The following is a 19,587-nucleotide window of genomic DNA, read 5'->3' on the forward strand; positions in this document are numbered from 1 at the left end:
ATTTTCAGGTGTCTGTATGCAGTGTATGCTGTGTGGTCCCGTGACAAGCCAGCAGTAGTAAACAGATTCCCTGCACCCCCCTCTCAAGGCATTATCCTGGGTGGGGCCCAACAGGGTCAGTGATCTCCCTTCTCCCACTCTTACACTCTCTCTCCCCTTGAAGTTGATTTTTTGCCCACCCTGAGGCAAAAGAAGGGAACAGGACTATCGCCAACAGACAGATCTCTCTCCCTGCAAACACTCTCACTCACCCTTTCAGATGCCTCTCGCTAATTTTTTTTTTCTCACTTCAGGTTCACCCCTTGCCTTAACAGTTGTACTGCAGCTTCTTCCAGTTGGATTTCTTTTTTCTTTCTTTAAGCTTCCTATATTTTGCTTGTTTCAGGTCTGTGTGTGACTCTTTTCCATTTTTGGACATTTTTTTTGGTAACTTATGTCAGGCACAATGGCTCTGAGAGTGCTAAGTTCGGATGTGAAAAGTTCCCTGAGTGGGAGCGCGTTTTTCGACCACGGTTCTTTAGGGGAACAGGAACCCCCACCTCCAGTGCGTAGCTACCTTTGTTTGACTATTTTCACCTGCTTTTGTCCAGCATACCCCGTCAACATAGTGGCTTTGGTCTTCTCTATCATGGTAAGTGCAAACAATAGAAAAAGAAAAAAAAGTGCTATGCTGTGTAAAATACACCATTCACTAGTGCAATTGTTTGGTGTATTTATTGGTGTTGGATGGTGGGATATTAAACAATAGAATAATTATTAACATATGTTCAAAAATATCAAAGAAAATACCCCCTTTCCCCTATCTTTATTATTTCTCTAAAACTTGATAACCACAACAGTAACAGCAGGAAAAGTCATTTATGGCCTCAGCCTGTGCATGTAATGTGGCCACACTGATGTCATGTGATGTGGAAGGATGAAGTGTCATACAGTGTGAGTCATTAGATAGAGAAAGTATGTCAGAGAGTAGAAAATCTGTTCTTTCATCAGGGTGTTTAGTATGTACTGGTGACACAGTGTACTGACATGCTGGCTGACAGGAGGTGGGGGTGGGAGCGGATGTGCTGGACACTAAGATGTAACCCAGTCACATGCACCTGCTCTGCCCATCAAAGAAAGTCTCTTAGTCTTCCAGTTTGGAAAATGAAACAAAATTTCCATGTTGCACATTTGTCCCACAGATAGACACACACAGGCAGATATGAGCCAGACGACAAACCAGACTGTTAACACTGTCTTCTGTTTCAAGAATTACAGTTTAATGACTAGTTCTTGCCTTCACAACTGCTCAAAAGCATGTGACTACGCTTTACTGGTAAAAGCTGCAAAAGTTCAGTTAGTTAAAATAACTCATTTGGAGTCATTCATTTGGCGTTTCTTGTTTTGAGTCTGGTGAGAGTCAAAATGCATGCTCAGTCAAATGCTTTGAAAAAAAATCGTGAAGTGTCTGACAAGTGCCAAATGTCTGAGTTTCATTTCAAATGAAGTATTTGTCCTGTTGTTTTTCTCAGTCCAGGAAGAGCTATGACCAGGGCGACTATGACGGGTCCAGGAGGTTGGGCAGGAACGCTCTTTATGTTGCTATTGCCTCCATCATCATTGGCCTCCTCGTCATCGCCATCTTCTGCACTGTCCAGTTTACCACAGTAAGGCACAGTGCTACTACTTACAGATGTTATATATAACAGTTCAAAATACCAATACATCATAGTCATATTAGTTTTTATGAAAACACGGTCAAGGTGGCTGATAGCCTCTGCAACATGCCGGCAGCATCGTTGGTGCTGGTGATTCTCAAAAATAAAACCAGATTTCCCATAAACTCCATTGCTTTGTGTTGCTTCTTCAATCAACAGTCAATCCTCTGTCATTTTACTGAAGAGGATAAATATGATATATTTTTTTTAGCATTTCATTTTTCACCACCTGGTTTTTGTATCCGGTTTGCCAGTCATTCTATTCTTAGTATGTGTGAAATTAAGTAAACTGAAACAACATATGACTAAGTTAGGACATATTTCATGTAATTTGTAACATTCCTTTGGTGTGTCTATCTGTCCAATCAGCTGAAATCTACTGGATGGTATGCCATGAAATTTGGTGTGCACTTTCATCCCAGAGGATGAACCCTATCAGCTTGGTAACACCGCGACCCTTTCCTCTTGTGCCACCTTCATGCAAAATTGGGCTCTATCTCAAAAGCTATTGGGCAAATTAAATTTGTTGAGCACACATATGTTCCTCATAGAATGAAACCTGTCAGTTTAAGTAAGACCGTGGCCTTTCCTCCAGTGCACAAATGGACAAACTAAGGCCTGGGGGCAAGATGTGGTCCTCAAGACAGTTAGATGTGGCTCTCAGACATGAATCATTATTTATTGTTGAATCCAATCCCCTTGCATTAATACTCCCAAAGGAAGATTCCTAATGACTGTGGTTAGTCAGTAGGATCAACAATAGATCTTTCCTCCAGTGCCACCCGGGTCCAAACAAAGACTTGTACACATGTCCTTAAAAGCAATTGGCAGATTTAAGTAATTATTTAAGTAATTTGCAAATTGTACTCATGCTTCCCAGGGAATGAACCCTGTCAGTTTTGGTGTCATCATCACCTTTCCTCTGGTGCCACCCTTGGGCCAAATTGTCACATTTGCAGATGAGATATCACAAAATCTAATTAATGGATCGCCATGATGTTTGATGATGATGTTTGATGTTCTGGCCAAAATGTCAAATTTAGTCTCAAAATCTGTTTGGTGAATTACCACAAAATGTGGAAAGCACATTCATACTCCCTAGAAAATGAACCCTGTCAACTTTAGTGACCTCATTACCTTTCCTCCAGTACCAACGCACAGCCAAAACATATAGATCCCATTCTCGCACTAATTGCATTCCCCTGACACCCACCAAGCCAGTGAGGCATCAGCGGCACAGCCTCATTTGTTTTCACTGCAGCGTCAAAACCCATCAGAAATACATCTCAGAATCGACAAAATCCATGATAGAGGAACCCTCAAAAGCAAATTAATCATCAAATGATCAATAGCACAGACTTTAGCAGTCATTTTACTCCTCTTTTCATTTTCACATTAGAGTGTTGGATCCAGAACTCCTATATGGGCATAAAAATGATGAATACTGATGAAGCTTATATATGGCACCTTTAATAAGGATGCATTCTCACATATAGATAGACTTCCTTTGATGTGAAAGTCTTTGTTTAATGCACTTCTCTTTGTATTCCAGATGGACTTTTAGCACTGTGGAGATGGAGAGAGAGGATGACAGCAAATGAGGGTCTTGAACAGAAAGCTTTTAGATGACATGTTGAGCTGTCCTGAACTGTTGGGGGATCTCTGGACCGGCTGACACGGATCGGTTCATAAACCCGTCTATCAATGAAAGGACTCTGCGTCTGACTTGACCCATGTGAACTCTGATCTGTTCGTCACGTGACCCCTGCTCCCACCTTCTCTGTTCTTCGACACATGAAGAATCAAGGATTATAGAACCTGGTGGATGTACGTAGTTACTATTTCGATGATTAATTTCAGTGATGCTTTGAAGGTACAGTAAAGGCAGCTTCCTACTTATTTGCATAGTTCACATATGTGCACATACACACACACACACACACACACACACACACACACACACACACACACACAAGAGACAACACTTTGTTTACAGGATTTTTGAAACTTTGGGATGATTAAATGGATTAGCAGTTGGCTTGCAGTTTGTTTATTAGCTCTGACACCTCCACCTGAGAGAAGCCAGCATGTTGTTTTTTTCCCCAATTCACATCATAACTAAAACAAAGGTAAGATTACAGTGAGAGCACTCATTTTCTCAATAACATTAACATATTATTTTTTCATACACTGATAATTAAATTGAAAAAATATATATATATATCATATTACATTCTCATTTCCTGTTGACTCCCTGAAATTCCAAAGCTTTATTTGACTTCCTCACAAAATGATGCCAGTATTTTGTGTCACCAGATAGATATTTTTTTTTTTCATATTTGTTACATGATTCTGGTGCTGTGTATGTCTGTGGTAACAGTAATAAAATACATTTCTTAGGACTGTGGATTGAAATTTTCATGGTCTATTTGTGATTATGGTGATTATTGTTTGTTGTGCTTCAAGGCTTGGTTCTTAGAGTGATACTGTTTTTATATACGCATTTTTTATATATGTTTTATATATGCCTTTATTATATATTTCACTGATATCACATCTTATTTCCTTGATTGGTGCTCCTTGTCACATTAAATATTACATGTGTCACGGGGCAAGGTGGAGGACCCAAAAGCAGGAGCCGCAGGCAAACAAATGCTCAAAAACAAAATTTAATAAATAAACTAAGGCAGGCACAGAACAACACAGAACAGAATAACACAATGAACCAACAAGGAACAGGACTCAAGACAGGACTTAAATACACAAGAACTAATGATCAAACAAGACACACCTGGGGAAGGGGCTGGAGCACAAGACAGGAGAACACAGAGGATAGGCTGAGGTAAAACACTGGGAGGGAACAGAACAATCAAGGATGATTAACAGACACAGGACAGGTGTGGCACAGGGAGGAGAAAACAAGGCACAGGTGAAATCACTGAAAGGAACTAGGCAAAAGAAACTCAGGAAACAGAATCAAACCAAAACACAAGAAACACAAAACCATGACAGAAGCACAAATGAAACAGAACCAAACAAAACACAAGCAACCCAAAACCATGACAGAACCCCCCCCTCAAGGGACGGCTCCTGACGTCCCAAAAACAGTCTCAGGGGCACGAGGATGGATGGCCGTCAAAAGACGGGGGGAGGAGGAGGCCAAAACACAGGGCTCAGAGCCAGAGTCTGGTGGAAGGCCGGAGGGCAGATGACCAAGCGCGGGGCAGCGCCTGGGCGGACGGCCAGGGCGCAAAGAACCAGGCACGGAGCAGCGCTGGGGCGGACGGCCGGGGCGCAGGGAACCAAGGATGGGACGGCACTTGGGTGGACAACCGGGGCGCCGGGAACCAAGGACGGGGGAATGCTCTGGCGAACGGCCAGGGCGCCAAGAACCAGGCACAGGGCGGCGCTCGGGCGGACGGCCGCGGCGCCGGGAACCAGGCACAGGGCGGCGCTCGGGCGGACGGCCGGGGCGCCGGGAACCAGGCACGGGGCGGCGCTCGGGCGGACGGCCGGGGCGCCGGGAACCAGGCACGGGGCGGCGCTCGGGCGGACGGCCGGGGCGCCGGGAACCAGGCACGGCGCGCCTGGAACCAGGCACGGCGCGGTGCTCGGGCGGGCGGCCAGGGCGCAGGGAACCATGGACGAGGCGGTGCTCTGGCGGACGGCCAGAGTGCTGGCGGCCATGGCGGAACCTCCCCGGATGGCGGCAGTGTGGGTGGCACCACACTGCAGAGCGACCATAACTTCCTGCAGTGCAGACTTGGGACCGCCAGACAGTGGAAGCAGCAGGGTGAACTCTGGACCGCAGGACAGCGGCAACATGGACTCGGGGCCGCAGGACAGCGGGGACGTGGACTCGGGGCCGCAGGACAGCGGCGACGTGGACTCGGGGCCGCAGGACAGCGGCGACGTGGACTCGGGGCCGCAGGACAGCAGCGGCAGCATGGACTCGGGACCGCCGGGCAGCGGCAGCAGCAGCAGCAGCAGCAGCAGCAGCAGCTGCAGCGTGGACTTGGGACCGCCGGGCCGCGGCAGCGTGGACTCGGGGCCGCCGGGCAGTGGCAACGTGCACTCGGGGCCGCCGGGCAGAGGCAGCAGCGGCAATGTGGACTCGGGGCCGCCGGGCAGAGGCAGCAGCGGCAACGTGGACTCGGGGCCGCCGGGCAGAGGCAGCAGCGGCAATGTGGACTCGGGGCCGCCGGGCAGAGGCAGCAGCGGCGGCGGCGACGTGGACTCGGGGCCGCCGGACAGAGGCAGCAGCGGCGGCGGCGACGTCCACTCCGGGCCGCCGGGCAGCGGCAACGTCCACTCCAGGCCGCCGGGCAGCGGCAACGTCCACTCCAGGCCGCCGGGCAGCGGCAACGTCCACTCCAGGAACTTGGACAAGAACTGGGGTCTGGGCGGCCAGTCGGACTCTGGGAACTAGGACAGGAACTGGGACCGGTTCAGCCAGTCGAACACAGGGAACTGGGACAGGGACTGGGACCGGGTCAGCCAGTCGAACTCGGGGAACTGGGACAGGGACTGGGACCGGGTCAGCCAGTCGAACTCGGGGAACTGGGACAGGGACTGGGACCGGGTCAGCCAGTCGAACTCGGGGAACTGGGACAGGGACTGGGACCGGGTCAGCCAGTCGAACACAGGGAACAGGGCTTGCTAGACTACTAAAGCTGGTAGCTGGGCTTGCAAGGCTGCTGAGGCTATTGACTGGTCTTATAGGGCTGCTGAGACTGGTGGCTGGACTTACTGGGCTGATGAGGCTGGTAGCTGAGGCTGCTGGGATGTTGAGGCTGGTGGCTGGATTGCGGCTAGCCTGCAAGTGGCCGACACCCCCGAGAAGAGCACTCACAGGAGCAGCTGGAGCCCGGGCCGCAACCATCGTCCTGACGGAGGAGGTGATCTGAGCGACCTGTTGGGAGATCTGGGCGATTTTAGCCACCAGTGACCGGTTGCAGTCAGCCAGTTCTCCAAGCCTCTGCTGATGAGAGTTCAGAAAGGCGCCTTGTCCAGCCAGGGCCTGGTGCACCGGATCCGCAGGGCCCACGGCGCGGCCAGCTCCCTCCAAAAAAAAACAGTGCTCCGCTGGGTCCTGTATTGGTTGGTTCATTCTGTCACGGGGCAAGGTGGAGGACCCAAAAGCAGGAGCCGCAGGCAAACAAATGCTCAAAAACAAAATTTAATAAATAAACTAAGGCAGGCACAGAACAACACAGAACAGAATAACACAATGAACCAACAAGGAACAGGACTCAAGACAGGACTTAAATACACAAGAACTAATGATCAAACAAGACACACCTGGGGAAGGGGCTGGAGCACAAGACAGGAGAACACAGAGGATAGGCTGAGGTAAAACACTGGGAGGGAACAGAACAATCAAGGATGATTAACAGACACAGGACAGGTGTGGCACAGGGAGGAGAAAACAAGGCACAGGTGAAATCACTGAAAGGAACTAGGCAAAAGAAACTCAGGAAACAGAATCAAACCAAAACACAAGAAACACAAAACCATGACAGAAGCACAAATGAAACAGAACCAAACAAAACACAAGCAACCCAAAACCATGACAACATGACTGTCTGATTATTTCCTTCATCTAAATTCAGACAACAGCAAAATCCTCGCGACTTGCCTTGAACACACATCTAAACAAATTGAGCTCTCATCTTTTCACGCTTCTATCTAAGAATGAGTTATTATTTTTGATTTCTGTTTTAACAATACACCGAAGGCTGATTTAGTCATTTCATCAAACACTTAGGGAACACTGAAAAAAAAATTCAATTAATTTGTGTTTTGATAGCAGGCTTATTTCTGCTTTCATGTTCTTCATGTCTTGACTGTAACATGCTCCTGCTTTCCCGTGCCAGCAGAAAACCCGACATATGGCTCCAGATGGTGACAAATTCTGCAAAAGGGTGGTTGAATAAAACTAAACACAACCACGCCTGTCTTTTAGGATCTTTATACTGCTTGCAAATAGATTTTTTTTTTCACCTTAGTTCACGAAAACACCCTCCAAAGAAATCTGCCAAGTCGGTAAGTTTGCTGGTAGCTTGATATGTCATAGTATATCCCCGTCTAAATATAGAAAAGTTCCCCTTGATATTGGGCTGCAAGCTTGTCCAACATGTTCTGGCAACACAGTCAACCAGAACTGACCCTGTTGCGAGGTAACTAAATCACCTCACAAGTGGCATCAAATGTGGGAGGAAAATAAAGTGATAATTCAGATGGGTGCAAGCAAGAGGATCATCTGAATGCTGCTGATTCTGTGGGTCAAATATCACTTCAGGAGCCCTGGGTTATGGTTACTTTCACACGCTTGGAACAAAAAGAGGCATACATGATAAATATTTGTTTGAATTTTGTAATTCTAAAAATGTGTGTAAAAATTTTGTCCTATCTAATTTGCAATTAAAACGTCCATTTTTACATGTTGTCACTGTTAAACAAAAACTTTGTATCTCCACCACATCAGCTTCTTTGGAACCTATTTGGCTTGTTTTCAGCTTCTTTATTTTTCTTTTTTACAGCTATACTGGGCCCTGGGTATAATGGGCCCTAAGGTTATGAAAATGATTCATTATTGCTTCTTATTCATTATTAATAACATGAAGGCCCCTGTTTGTGGCTTCACATCTGATGGTTTTAACTACGCTAAAACAATATTAAACAAAGCCTTCAGTATGGTGCGACACTGCTAAATTTCAGCATTGTTATTCCTACATAGTTGGACATCTCATTAATGCGAAACTTCAGAGATGAGAAAATAATTGGATGACTTGCATGACTTTGACGGTCAGTAAGAGTTTCCAGGCATCAGTGTTGATTTTCCAACAGGAAATTGATATCAGTATGATATAATACACCTCCCTTGAAATGAAAATTTACGGACAAACTTACTGAGTCACCCAATATGTATACGTCTGGGCTATGCATTACAGATAGTAATAATTATGTTTTGCTCTCCAGCCTGTATTCACAGTATCTCCACACCTGAGGCTGTGCTGTTGTGTTGCTAGGCGCACCGGGGCCAATGTGGTTTGAGAGTACTCCATGATTCAGATGAAGTGCTCATAAACAGGCCACTAAAGCGAGGTGCCTTCATTTCCACCAGATAGAGCCTCCGCACATACATATCCCATGACACATTCATCACGCGGACTCGCAGTATGATCCAGTTGTAATGAATGAAAGAGGATAACTGTGAGAACAACGCAGGAGATCGAGAGCAGGGGTGGTAAAGAGGCACTGACAGGCGTACCAGCACCTGGTTACCAAGATACTGCAGGTTCCTCATTCTCACCTTCACTTTTATGAATTCTGCAGCATCAAAGCATGAAGAATAATGTGCATCACCATCTTTTTAAAGGAAATGTGATTCAGTTAAAGGTGCACTATGTAAGGCGTATGTGAAATAGCGCTCCCTGCTGATGCAAAGATGAATTGCAAATACAAAATTTCCAACTCTGCCGTTCCCATTGATGTATTTGTCGATACAAATGCATGCTGCGCAGACGAGCTTTGTACAAACCTCCAAAACTTTATTTTAAATTCTAGAGGAGAGCCCAAGGTTTCTTTAGATACCAAATATGTCCTGCTAAGTTACAGGGAAATATGTATAAAATGACGCCCAAAACATCTAGATATTTCCTATGTGATGTAATGGTACATCCATAAAACACCTTGTGTTTGCTTCAATGAAGCATTACCACCAACAGAAAACGAATATGTACGTGACCTGTGGTACAATATGGGATTTTTTTTCTAACTGTGAAGCCACTTAAGGGTAAATGTAAGGGAAAATCAAGGTTCAAGGGGTTGAAGTACAACACACCTGCACTGTTTGTGATAACCAACAGACCAGCAGAGATTCCTGGCTTTGTGACATGTCCTCTGTAATATTTAAGAAAATACAGTGTAAAACGAAACACGGCTAAAAGTAGAACACAATAACGGATGGGGCTCAGTGAGGGTTATAGGGCTTTCCTGCTATACGTTAATAACTTGGCTATGGCTCATCAAATCTGTCTGTATTGACCAATTTTCTCTCATCCTAGGTGTCACTGCAGCTCCATGGCTGTTTGTCATTTGTGTGTGTCGTCTGCCAGCGCTGAGGCTTTCTGCTGTGCTGCTGCTGCCTGTTCTTTGATTCATAATCTCTCTGCTTGTTTGCTGTTTATTATTTTTGCAATATCTGCCTTGTTCTGCTTTTGATAAGATATGATTTCACTTATTTGACTGCATTTTATTTGAGTCAATTTGAGACCTTATCATTTGAACATGAACCTGATTTTTTTTTTATGTATGTGTAAGCCCTGTTAGCTCTGTATGTAATATAAATGTATCTGCTAAAATAAGGAGGGATAAATATGGATCTAAATGATTCTAAGATTTTCTGCTGGTTATGAAAATGATTACTATTTAACATAACTATACAGTGTCACATTCACCAACTCATGCAGTGATGATAAGTAAGAATAGCAATAGATTTTCTAAAACAAAAACAAAACAAAAGTAATGCACTTTGTCAAATCTTCACTCACTGCAAAATAGTCTCAGTGTTTTGAGAGATTATATAAATTGGATATTTCAAAGTATTGTATGTCTTTATTGGTCAAAAACAGAGAATACCATTTAGTTTATGCTTCACATGACCTTGTATCATACTGAACTGCTGTTTTTGCTTTGTATGATATATTCAATAGGAAAACCTCAGAGCTCTTATCTTGCTGTGCCTGCCAGACATCTGCAGGCTCAGCAACACCTGCTTCTGTCCCAAAATGTATGTCTGCACATACAGTTCCTGCAAATATTTAACTCTGCGTAGACATATAAAACATGCACAATCTGTCAAGGACATGGAAACCTCACTGGATGATGTCTTATTTCTGTTGTAGAATGTATCAACTCACATTTTGGCTCATGGACAAGTTATGATTCAGCTTCAAGTTTGTTAGTGACACATGATATTCTGTAATGAAAATGTGAAATGAAAATGTGCAAAATGCTGAGTGATCTAAACAGTGCTGTACAGCTGTGCGCCATCCCCTTTCTCCCACAACCATCCCACATTCTCTATCCCAACTTTTTTCCAAAATTACGTTAAATGGGCGGGTTTCTTGAGAGAAAGCAGCTATAAAAGGCGGAGTTTTTGGCATGTCTACTGACAGCAGCAACATGACTTCCGTCATCCTGGTCCTTGCTCTCATTGCGGGCAGTAAGATATTGAAAAATGCATTAAGTCTTATAGCAAGACCTGAGCAATATGTTATAGGACATTGATAAAAGATGAGACAAGGAAATTAAGGGGACTGTAACTGTTAATGTGATAATCACTTTGGATTCCAGCTTCTATTAATGTGTATTGAACAATATACTGTAGCTACATAAAATTTATTCACTAGGTTACATCATCTCCTATAAGTCACATTACTATTTATACTACAGTATAATCCACAATGCTGTGTCTGGTTGTGTGTAGCTTATGCCTGTGGCACGCCTCCCATTGAGCCTGAAGTGACGCGGGTGGTGAACGGAGTGGATGCCCGTCCCAACAGCTGGCCCTGGCAGGTAACATCTGGATGACTGAGTGCTGTCTGAGTCCTGACAGAGAGCAAATGTTATTTTACTCCTCTCTTACAACTGAGGAGTCGCCTAGTATATTCATTCCCTGAGCTGTGGCAGAAGACAAAATACTGATTGTCAACAAACTAATTTATTATAGAGAGTATGTTGTATTCTTGGTGTATGTGGCCATTAAGGTAGCTTTTATATAATTGCTTTGAATTTCTGTCACTTGTTAACTGAAATACTATTGCGCTTTGTTTATTAAAGGTATATTTCAGCCTACCCTTTCACCTGATTATAACTGAGCAAATGCACTAACACGATTCACTCTGTTGTAGTCATCATCTGAAACATTTAGGCATCAGTCTGTGATAGAGAGTAGCAACAAGACGGTGTCTGTTTGCTTTCCCACTGCTGCAGATTTCTCTGCAGTATGAGAGGAATGACGTTTGGAGACACACGTGTGGTGGATCACTCATCGCTACCAACTGGGTCATGACCGCTGCCCACTGCATTGAGTAAGGCAGCACGTTGATGCATCACCTGTGAGTGGAAATGATCATCCCACAGCCAGAAAATTACAGCCGTTTTAGACTGAACTGAATGTTTCATTCTGTGTAGCATGAAGCTGAACTACCGTGTGGTTGTGGGCAAACACAACCTGGAGGTGGCAGAGCCCAGCGCCAGGGCCATCCTGCCGGCTAAGATCATCGTGCACAGACAGTATAACCCTGTGCTGCTGTCCATTGGGTAAGGCCACCTCACAGCTGTCCAAAGTGTTTAGTTGATTGATTGGTTGTTAAGATATAGCAGTTCAATCAGCAGTGAATCAGCAGTGCAACAATATTAAAATTACTGACACAAATTGACTTAATTTCATTTAGTTTAATTCATTTGCAGGAAGTACTGACTGTGTCTCTCTTCTTGATTAGTAACGACATTGCCATGATCAAGCTGTCAGAGCACGTGAGCTTGACTGACCAGGTTCAGCTGGCCTGTATCCCTGCCCCCGACACCATCCTGCCTCACAACTACCCCTGCTACATCACCGGCTGGGGCAGACTCTACAGTAAGGCTAACACATGCAGAAACAATACATGACATGAAGGGAAAGTCTGATTTACTAGCATTACCTCTCTGAAACAGCAATTCAGCAGCTCTTTAGTTCCCATAGGACAAGTTGGGTTGATAAATTTGTGTGTGTGTGTGTGTGTGTGTGTGTGTGTGTGTGTGTGTGGTTGTGTGTGTGTGTGCGTTTCAGCTGGAGGTCCCACCTCTGCCACTCTGCAGCAGGCACTGATGCCTGTTGTGGATCATGACACATGTACCCAGAGTGACTGGTGGGGTGTGTCCATCCGTAGGTCGATGGTGTGCGCCGGGGGAGACGGTGTGGTGGGAGGCTGCAACGTAAGTGCAACTGCGCTCCCCCAGGAAGTAAACACTGAGACTATTTCCATTTATCAAAACATTTTGCTGCAGCTTTTTATAACCGAGGAATACTGAAGAAACTAAGGTAATTTGCTGGCAGCCTAAAAGCTTTTTCTGGTTTCTGCTAATATACTCCAGTGCAAGTATTCAAAACAGGACATGGCCTAATAAGTTCTGCTTCTTGAGCACTCCCTAGTGGTCTGCAAACCCAAACTCATCAAGTGGTTCTTAGTCGACCATGGCAAATTATTTTCATAAATATGTGAAGGTTACTGAGGATTTCAAAAAACATAAATATTACAGTATTTATGAGTAAGAGCAATATCATCATATCTGACATGACATGTCAAGGGTGTATCAGGCAAAGTAGTCAGATACAAGGCAAAAGTAAAACAGAGCAAACAAAACAAATGATGATTCAGCAAGTGTTCCTCAGAAAACTTGAAAAATTGTCTGTGGATATAGTCCATGTTGCTGTATATAAAGTATGGATGGTGATGGTGTTGCTAATTAATATCACAGTGACTTGGAATAAAAATATCCTTCCTATGGTTAAATTTTGTGATTTTAAGCAGATTCTGATTCATAGCAGTAGGCAATTAAGTGTTGGTCCTGGCACTTTTTCCATCAAAGAGAAAACATTTCAGGGAAAATTCATCTTGTGGGCCTTGGCTGATTCGGAGAGAAATAAGTGGGCCTGAAGTAGACGACATCATCGCCCTAGTTGGTACCTGATAGTACTGTGCTGTTGCTCTCTTGGTCCCAGGGTGACTCTGGTGGCCCACTGAACTGTAAGAACCACGAGGGCATCTGGGAGGTTCACGGCATTGCCAGCTTCGTCTCTGGCTTGGGCTGCAACTACGCCAAGAAGCCCACCGTCTTTACCCGAGTGTCCGACTACAATGAGTGGATCGAGGAGGTATGAGTCTGTTTTTTCACTCATTTCTCTTTGCTAGTCCATGAGCCTAAATGTGTCAAACTTAACTGGACCATTTTGTTTTGTGGTTAGATTGAAATATCCTCATGCAAAATGTCATTTCAGTTGTTCTATTTGTGTTTAGGTGAGGTCAATTTTCCTCCAAACCCTACAACATGAAGTGAATGTCATTTTGCTGATACTGTAATATTTATGTGCCCTTTTCTTTCAGACTATGATGGACAACTGAGATGTCTGATGACTCAATAAAACAATTATAGATTTGACAAATGTGTTTTGACTTTTGACCTTATTTTTTGGTAGTAAAATGTATAACTGAAAACTAATTTCAGTGCAGTTCAACTCATCTCAGCTACTTTTTTGTTAAAGCCAAGGAGTGAGGCAAACTAATTAAAGGGTGATGTAACATTTAGTCAGGCAGTAGCTCACTGTGAACTCACTGTTCTGTACTGCTTTAAAGGACCATGTCCGCCCTGTTTTGGCTTCTCGTCCACACTGATTATTGTATCTGTCTATCACAAATATTGGTTGCATAAGAGTGTACAGAATATGCTTTGGTAGCTTAGAAGTCAAGCCTAACTTGCTCCAACACACTCATTAATGTTAAAAACGGAAAGAAAAAAAAAAAGCTCTATGAAAACTGAAAGTTGCTATCCATAGGTATTTCCACTTTGTAAAAGCTTGTTTTATGGCCACAATATCTAAAAAATACTGTAGGTTGTTACAATCTGATAATTATATTCTAACCTAAAAGCTTGCAATCAATCAATCAATCAATCAGTCAATCAGTCAATCAATCAATCAATTGCTTTAAAAAGGAAAAGTTAAAGGTCTTTTAACTCTTCAGACTTTGCATACTGAATAATTATATGACATGATAGACAACAACCACAACCACAATACATGTAATTTATCACATGTAATCTGTGAATATTACATGTAATTGCATGTAATGCTCCATCTGAAATAACCTCTTCAACCAACAATGAGAATGGAGATTTTAAAAGTTGATCATCTCATTTTATGACTGGAAAATAAATATTTTACATTTTCAATACACTATATGGATATGTCTTACCATGGTCATCTTCAGAGGAAGCTGAATGCAGCCACTTTTTTCAACTTCCTCATGTCAAATGGAGAAAATATAGTTAATTACAGTTCATAAGAGGGAAGGTTCAAGTGGAGACGGGAATGGGGAGGGTCGCGTGAACGGCAGCAGACAGCACTAAAGGCACAGAGAGAAACACATTTTAAAAAGGCAGCAGCAAGATGATAGGTTAACAAGGAAGGTGTGCTACTAGGCTATTTGATAGAAATGACCAGGTGGTGTCAACAACTGATCTGACTCATTTGACAGCCAGGCTATGACGGCATGTGAAGTTCTGAATGAGCATGTGTGAGAGGAGAAAAGGCACGATAACGTGAAAAATACAGCATATCTAAATCTTACACATGCGCATGAGATAGTCTTCCTGACTGAACATTCACTAAAGCTCGATTTACTGTAACATAACAGCAAAATGAAGTCTACATCTTGCTTCTGCCACCATACCATCCACCTGTGAAAATGAACTAAAACTGCCTCCATAGACACTGTAATAGTAAGACTACAAGGGTGGAGTGAGCAAATGTTACAAATACCTAAAAAGGATCTAACCGATTTTCACCCTGCAATTCAAACCTGCTATATCAACATGGAAAATGACAAAATGACACACGTGTGGCTCCTTGTACATGGGATTTGAAGCCTGTGATATTTGAATTTACAGAGGAGAGAGAGAGTGATGGCTGTGAAGGGTTTTTCATATGACACTCAGCGATCTTGTCAACCTAAGAATTACTCACTCTATCAGCATACAGCCCATCAGCTGTGCCACAAGATGTTTTCAGTGGCATGCCAAATCTACAACAACTTAGAATTCCTTGGGCTTTTATACCAGATTTTTCAGTGTTGGTAAAATGTGTGTGCTTCTCTGACACAACCACAAGTAAGAGGCCAATTTTAGAAAATGTAATGAGTTTTGTTTTACACTTTGATAACATAAAACTCATAGAGGAGGAGTTACTGACATTGTTACAAAATGCATCAGATTTTATTTGTTGCTGGCTCAGCCATGAAATGCAATATTCTGCAATATCGCATCAATTTTGAACCAATCAATTTTGAACTTGTCTCCTATATTGTCTTTACAATGTCTGTCAGTAACTAATGGTGGAGCGATGAGGATATTAGCATTTTTTGAGAGTAATACTGAACCATGCCAGGGCCTTGAATATATTTTTTGGCTGCTGGCAGACATCCAGTTTCTTCAAGTTATCATTTTAATTTCGTTTCAGTCACTAAAAGGTTACTGAACCACAGGTAAATGCTCAAGGAAACAGAAATAGAGCTAATCCCATGTTTAGTGAGAGTCATTTTAACTCAAAACATGATCATGTAACAATCAGCTCATAGGCCTTAATAATATATATTACCTGGATCTAACCTCCAAATGCCTTTTAAATATTACATTTTTTTTCTTTCCATGGAATGTTGAAATTTCATAATTTAGATCTTACATCCAACAAAATAGAACAAGCTTCAATACATTTTACCTCAGCTGGTGTGGGTGGGCGTCACTGACAGTCTTGGTTAATGCTGAAGTGACACCTGAAATCTCTAATCAGAATCTGTCTTGAAAGGTGGAACTATGTTTCTCCACCATCATCACATGAAACCACACTGAACATTTCAAACATGTTTGGACCTGTTATGATTAAGTTATTTTAGGTTTTCCTCAGTTCTGCTTTGAGGCCAGTGACGCTGATCATAAGACATCGCAACACAAATTAGTCTCAAACTCATTTTATGGTGAAATACATCAGGTCCCTGGAGACTTTTGTTAACACCTTAAAACTCTCAGCAAAAAGTGTTGATCTGTCCAAGCTAAATCAAATGGTGTGTGTGTAAAGGCAATCTATGGATGAGAAACAGCTCAAATAATTAAGATTCACTGAACATCTTTCCAGTTTGCCTCAGTGTAATCGAATTCGAGATCCTCCAGCAGCTGTTACAATTGCTGGTTTATTGAACGGAGGAAAAAAAGACCAAGGCAAGTAGAGGTGATAATGTTTACTCCCACAATGGAAAAACTGACCTGCTTATCGGACAATGCAACTGACAAAATCAACTTTGTTAAATACCCGGAGGTATTGTGCACAACAGAATATGGATTTGGTCTATTTGTTGCCACTGCAGTGTGGGATGGTGCATATCTTTCCCTTTTTTTTTTTTAAGATTATTTTTTGGGGACATTTCTACTTTATTAGACAAACACTGTAGAGAGAGACAGGAAAGACAGGATGACACACAGAAAAGCCAGGGTGCTAGGTTAGCCTCAATAGTATGTAGTACACGTTCTACACGGTGAGCCACAGGGGTGCCCCACCTTTTCCCTTTCTATCACATCAACCTGATTGGGCTGTTTAAGGCCAAGTGAAGCAACAGCAGGAGGCACTACCACTGCAATTCTTGTGGAGAGTGCCGGGTGGTGGAGAAGCTCCTTTCCAGTCTGAAGCAGAGAGAACCCCCTCTCCTGTGCCTCTGTCTGAACAGCAGGGACTTCCAGCTGGGTAAGGACATCGTGGAGAACATCACTGACGGCCTGTACAGGAGCTGCCACACCATCTGCCTGGTCAGCCACCATTACCTCCAGAGCACATGATGCTCGCTGGAGGTGTGTTTGGCCAGCTACTGTCTGCATGCAGAGCACAGTGCCGTTGTCATCCTCATCTTTGTGCAGAGAATCTCCCGTCGCCAGCTGTCTGCTCAGTACAGATTGGCATGCCAGAACCAATCTGAACGAGCCTCACAACCCCAGACAGCACAAGGCTTTCTGAGATAGGCTGTATGCCAAACACAACCCTGCAACTGAAGGGTGACATCAGGTAAAAGCGGCCACATTCACAGAGGTGCTCTTAGCACAGAACTAATGAATTTAGAGGCTTACCCTTTCACTGTTGAAAGATCAATAAATGCACACTGTGTGGACCTAGTGAGGTGTTGCTGGTAGCTGTAAAGCAACTAAAGAAGAGAAAGAAGACTAAGTAGCATGAGGCAATATATATTGTCGTTTGGGGTATGGGATTGGAACATACCTGTCAAGTATCCCGTTTTGGCCAGGATTTTCCCGTATTTTACCCTCCTTTCCCGGCCCCCTCCCGTATAAGTATTTTCCCGTAAATTTCCCGTATTTAAAGTGCATTTATTAAAAATAATAACAATACCCCGGGGCGAGCCGCCCATTTCCAGTCTGCCCTCTGCCACCCGCTACAGTAAACTACTGTATGCACTGTAGATGGCAGTTTTCGCGAGGTTAGTGTGACATTGTCAGAGAAGAGTGACAATTGACCTCCGAAACTGTCGAGGTAAATAAACATCCCATGTCTGATTAAAAGGACCAAAAACGTTTTTTAGTTAAATGGAAGACATGATGAATGTATTTGAACTACTTATTTATAATGATGTCGGGCCATGCCTGTGTATTTCAACGTGATGATGTGCATACCGGGGGCAACGCCCCCCCCCCCCGACACAAAAACCTCCCGGATTTTACTACTCAAATGTTGACAGGTATGGATTGGAACCACACTGACAAAAGCAATATGGTTTAAACAATAGTATGAGCTTTAAATATTTCATTATGAACAACATCATCAGTTTTGAGAAGTATTTTAGAAAATTATAATGAAATGGTGAGGTGCTTTCACAGTAGCTACTGGTAGGGGGAGATGCTTTTTTTTAAATCAGCCTGACTGGTGCTGAAAGGTCACCACAGTGTCAAGGAAAATGTAGGTTTAATGTAGAAAAAAAGGCCTGCTCACTCTGCAGTTCTATTTTCAGTGATACTAAAAATCATTTGACAGGTACACTAGGCTAGGCAGGACCAGGCTGTTATTTATAGATGTGAAATGAATGTATTCAGTTTGTGAACTTGATTTTCTTTTCTACCAGTATAGGTGTATCCTGCTCTTTCTTCTCCTGGTCTCCTTCCTTCCCTCTTTGCCTCTGGGAGGTGCTGCTCGACTTTAGTTTTTCAGAATATCTGAGCGCCGTCCCAGTTTGGGGAAGTAACAGAATATGTCCCGCCTACGCACAGCCAAGGCTCCTATCTGTTCTGCATGTGCTTCTCTCTCTGGGAATAACTGATTCTGATCTGGAGTCTTGTTATTTTGAGGTGTCTGTGTGAGTTTCTGTGTGTGCAAGAGAGAGAGAGAGGGAGAGAGAGAACGCCGATGTGACAATTTCTCACAGGAAATGAGTATGCCTTCATCTGTCACATTATCCTATCTATATCATGTGAGCTTTAGCACTTGCACAGTCCTCCAGGCATGTGTTTTTTGCTACATTACTCTGCACTGTCATGGAGAGAAGCTGCCTGACAAACTTATATGACACATTTGGTTGACAAAACCTTCACTGTACAATGGGTTTCAATGCCGTGCGGGGAGAAGAAAACAAAAGCAAAATCATGATTAAAACAACACTTTGAGTTGTCTGAATATGATGCCTCTATTATGGATACTGTCAACAAATAAAGATATGAAGGCACCAATATATTCCAGTCATTGTTTTTTGGGCCCAGACAGAACCTGCTGATTCTTGACTGTTCCTGCGATATCTGCTGGTCCACAAATTTGTTTGATTAGTTTGGAGTTAGTTCAAAGTTAAATCCAAGCCATGTTCTGGTGCTTTTCCAATTTCATGTACACTTAAATGTGGAAATAGTACCTCAAGTCATTTATAAAGAAATCTGACCAAAGGTTGACTTATTTTTTTTTAAAACACTGAGGAGGTGCCTTGAAAAACAAATGAAAAACAATTATGATTTTTACATTACTTACTTTACATGCACTAATGTATCACGTTTATTCCGGTTAACGCCTTGTTCCAGTACTATAAAA

At 43.3% G+C, this 19,587-nt stretch overlaps 1 protein-coding gene and 2 pseudogenes across 1 annotated transcript; all 3 read left to right on the forward strand.

Annotated features, from left to right (window-relative positions):
• Positions 1–445: 445 nt before the first annotated feature.
• Positions 446–3,261, forward strand: LOC115359810 (transmembrane protein 233-like). Its single transcript, XM_030052454.1, has 4 exons — positions 446–631; positions 1,512–1,656; positions 2,067–2,083; positions 3,250–3,261. The coding sequence occupies exons 1-4, from the start codon at positions 446–448 to the stop codon at positions 3,259–3,261; spliced, it is 360 nt and encodes a 119-aa protein (XP_029908314.1).
• A 7,625-nt stretch (positions 3,262–10,886) lies between these two features.
• LOC115359751 (chymotrypsin-like elastase family member 2A) lies at positions 10,887–13,629 on the forward strand (annotated as a pseudogene).
• Positions 13,630–16,073: 2,444 nt separating this feature from the next.
• LOC115359811 (toll-like receptor 13) lies at positions 16,074–17,528 on the forward strand (annotated as a pseudogene).
• Positions 17,529–19,587: the final 2,059 nt, after the last annotated feature.

The sequence above is a fragment of the Myripristis murdjan genome, chromosome 5 (genome assembly GCF_902150065.1).
Source record: "Myripristis murdjan chromosome 5, fMyrMur1.1, whole genome shotgun sequence".
In the NCBI taxonomy this organism is placed as follows: Eukaryota; Metazoa; Chordata; class Actinopteri; order Holocentriformes; family Holocentridae; genus Myripristis; species Myripristis murdjan.

Coding starts and splice junctions, on each gene's coding strand:
- LOC115359810 (XM_030052454.1), top strand. CDS start 446: ATGGCTCTGAGAGTGCTAAGTTCGGATGTGAAAAGTTCCCTGAGTGGG. Junction 632..1,511: donor CTTTGGTCTTCTCTATCATG/GTAAGTGCAAAC, acceptor TGTTTTTCTCAG/TCCAGGAAGAGCTATGACCA.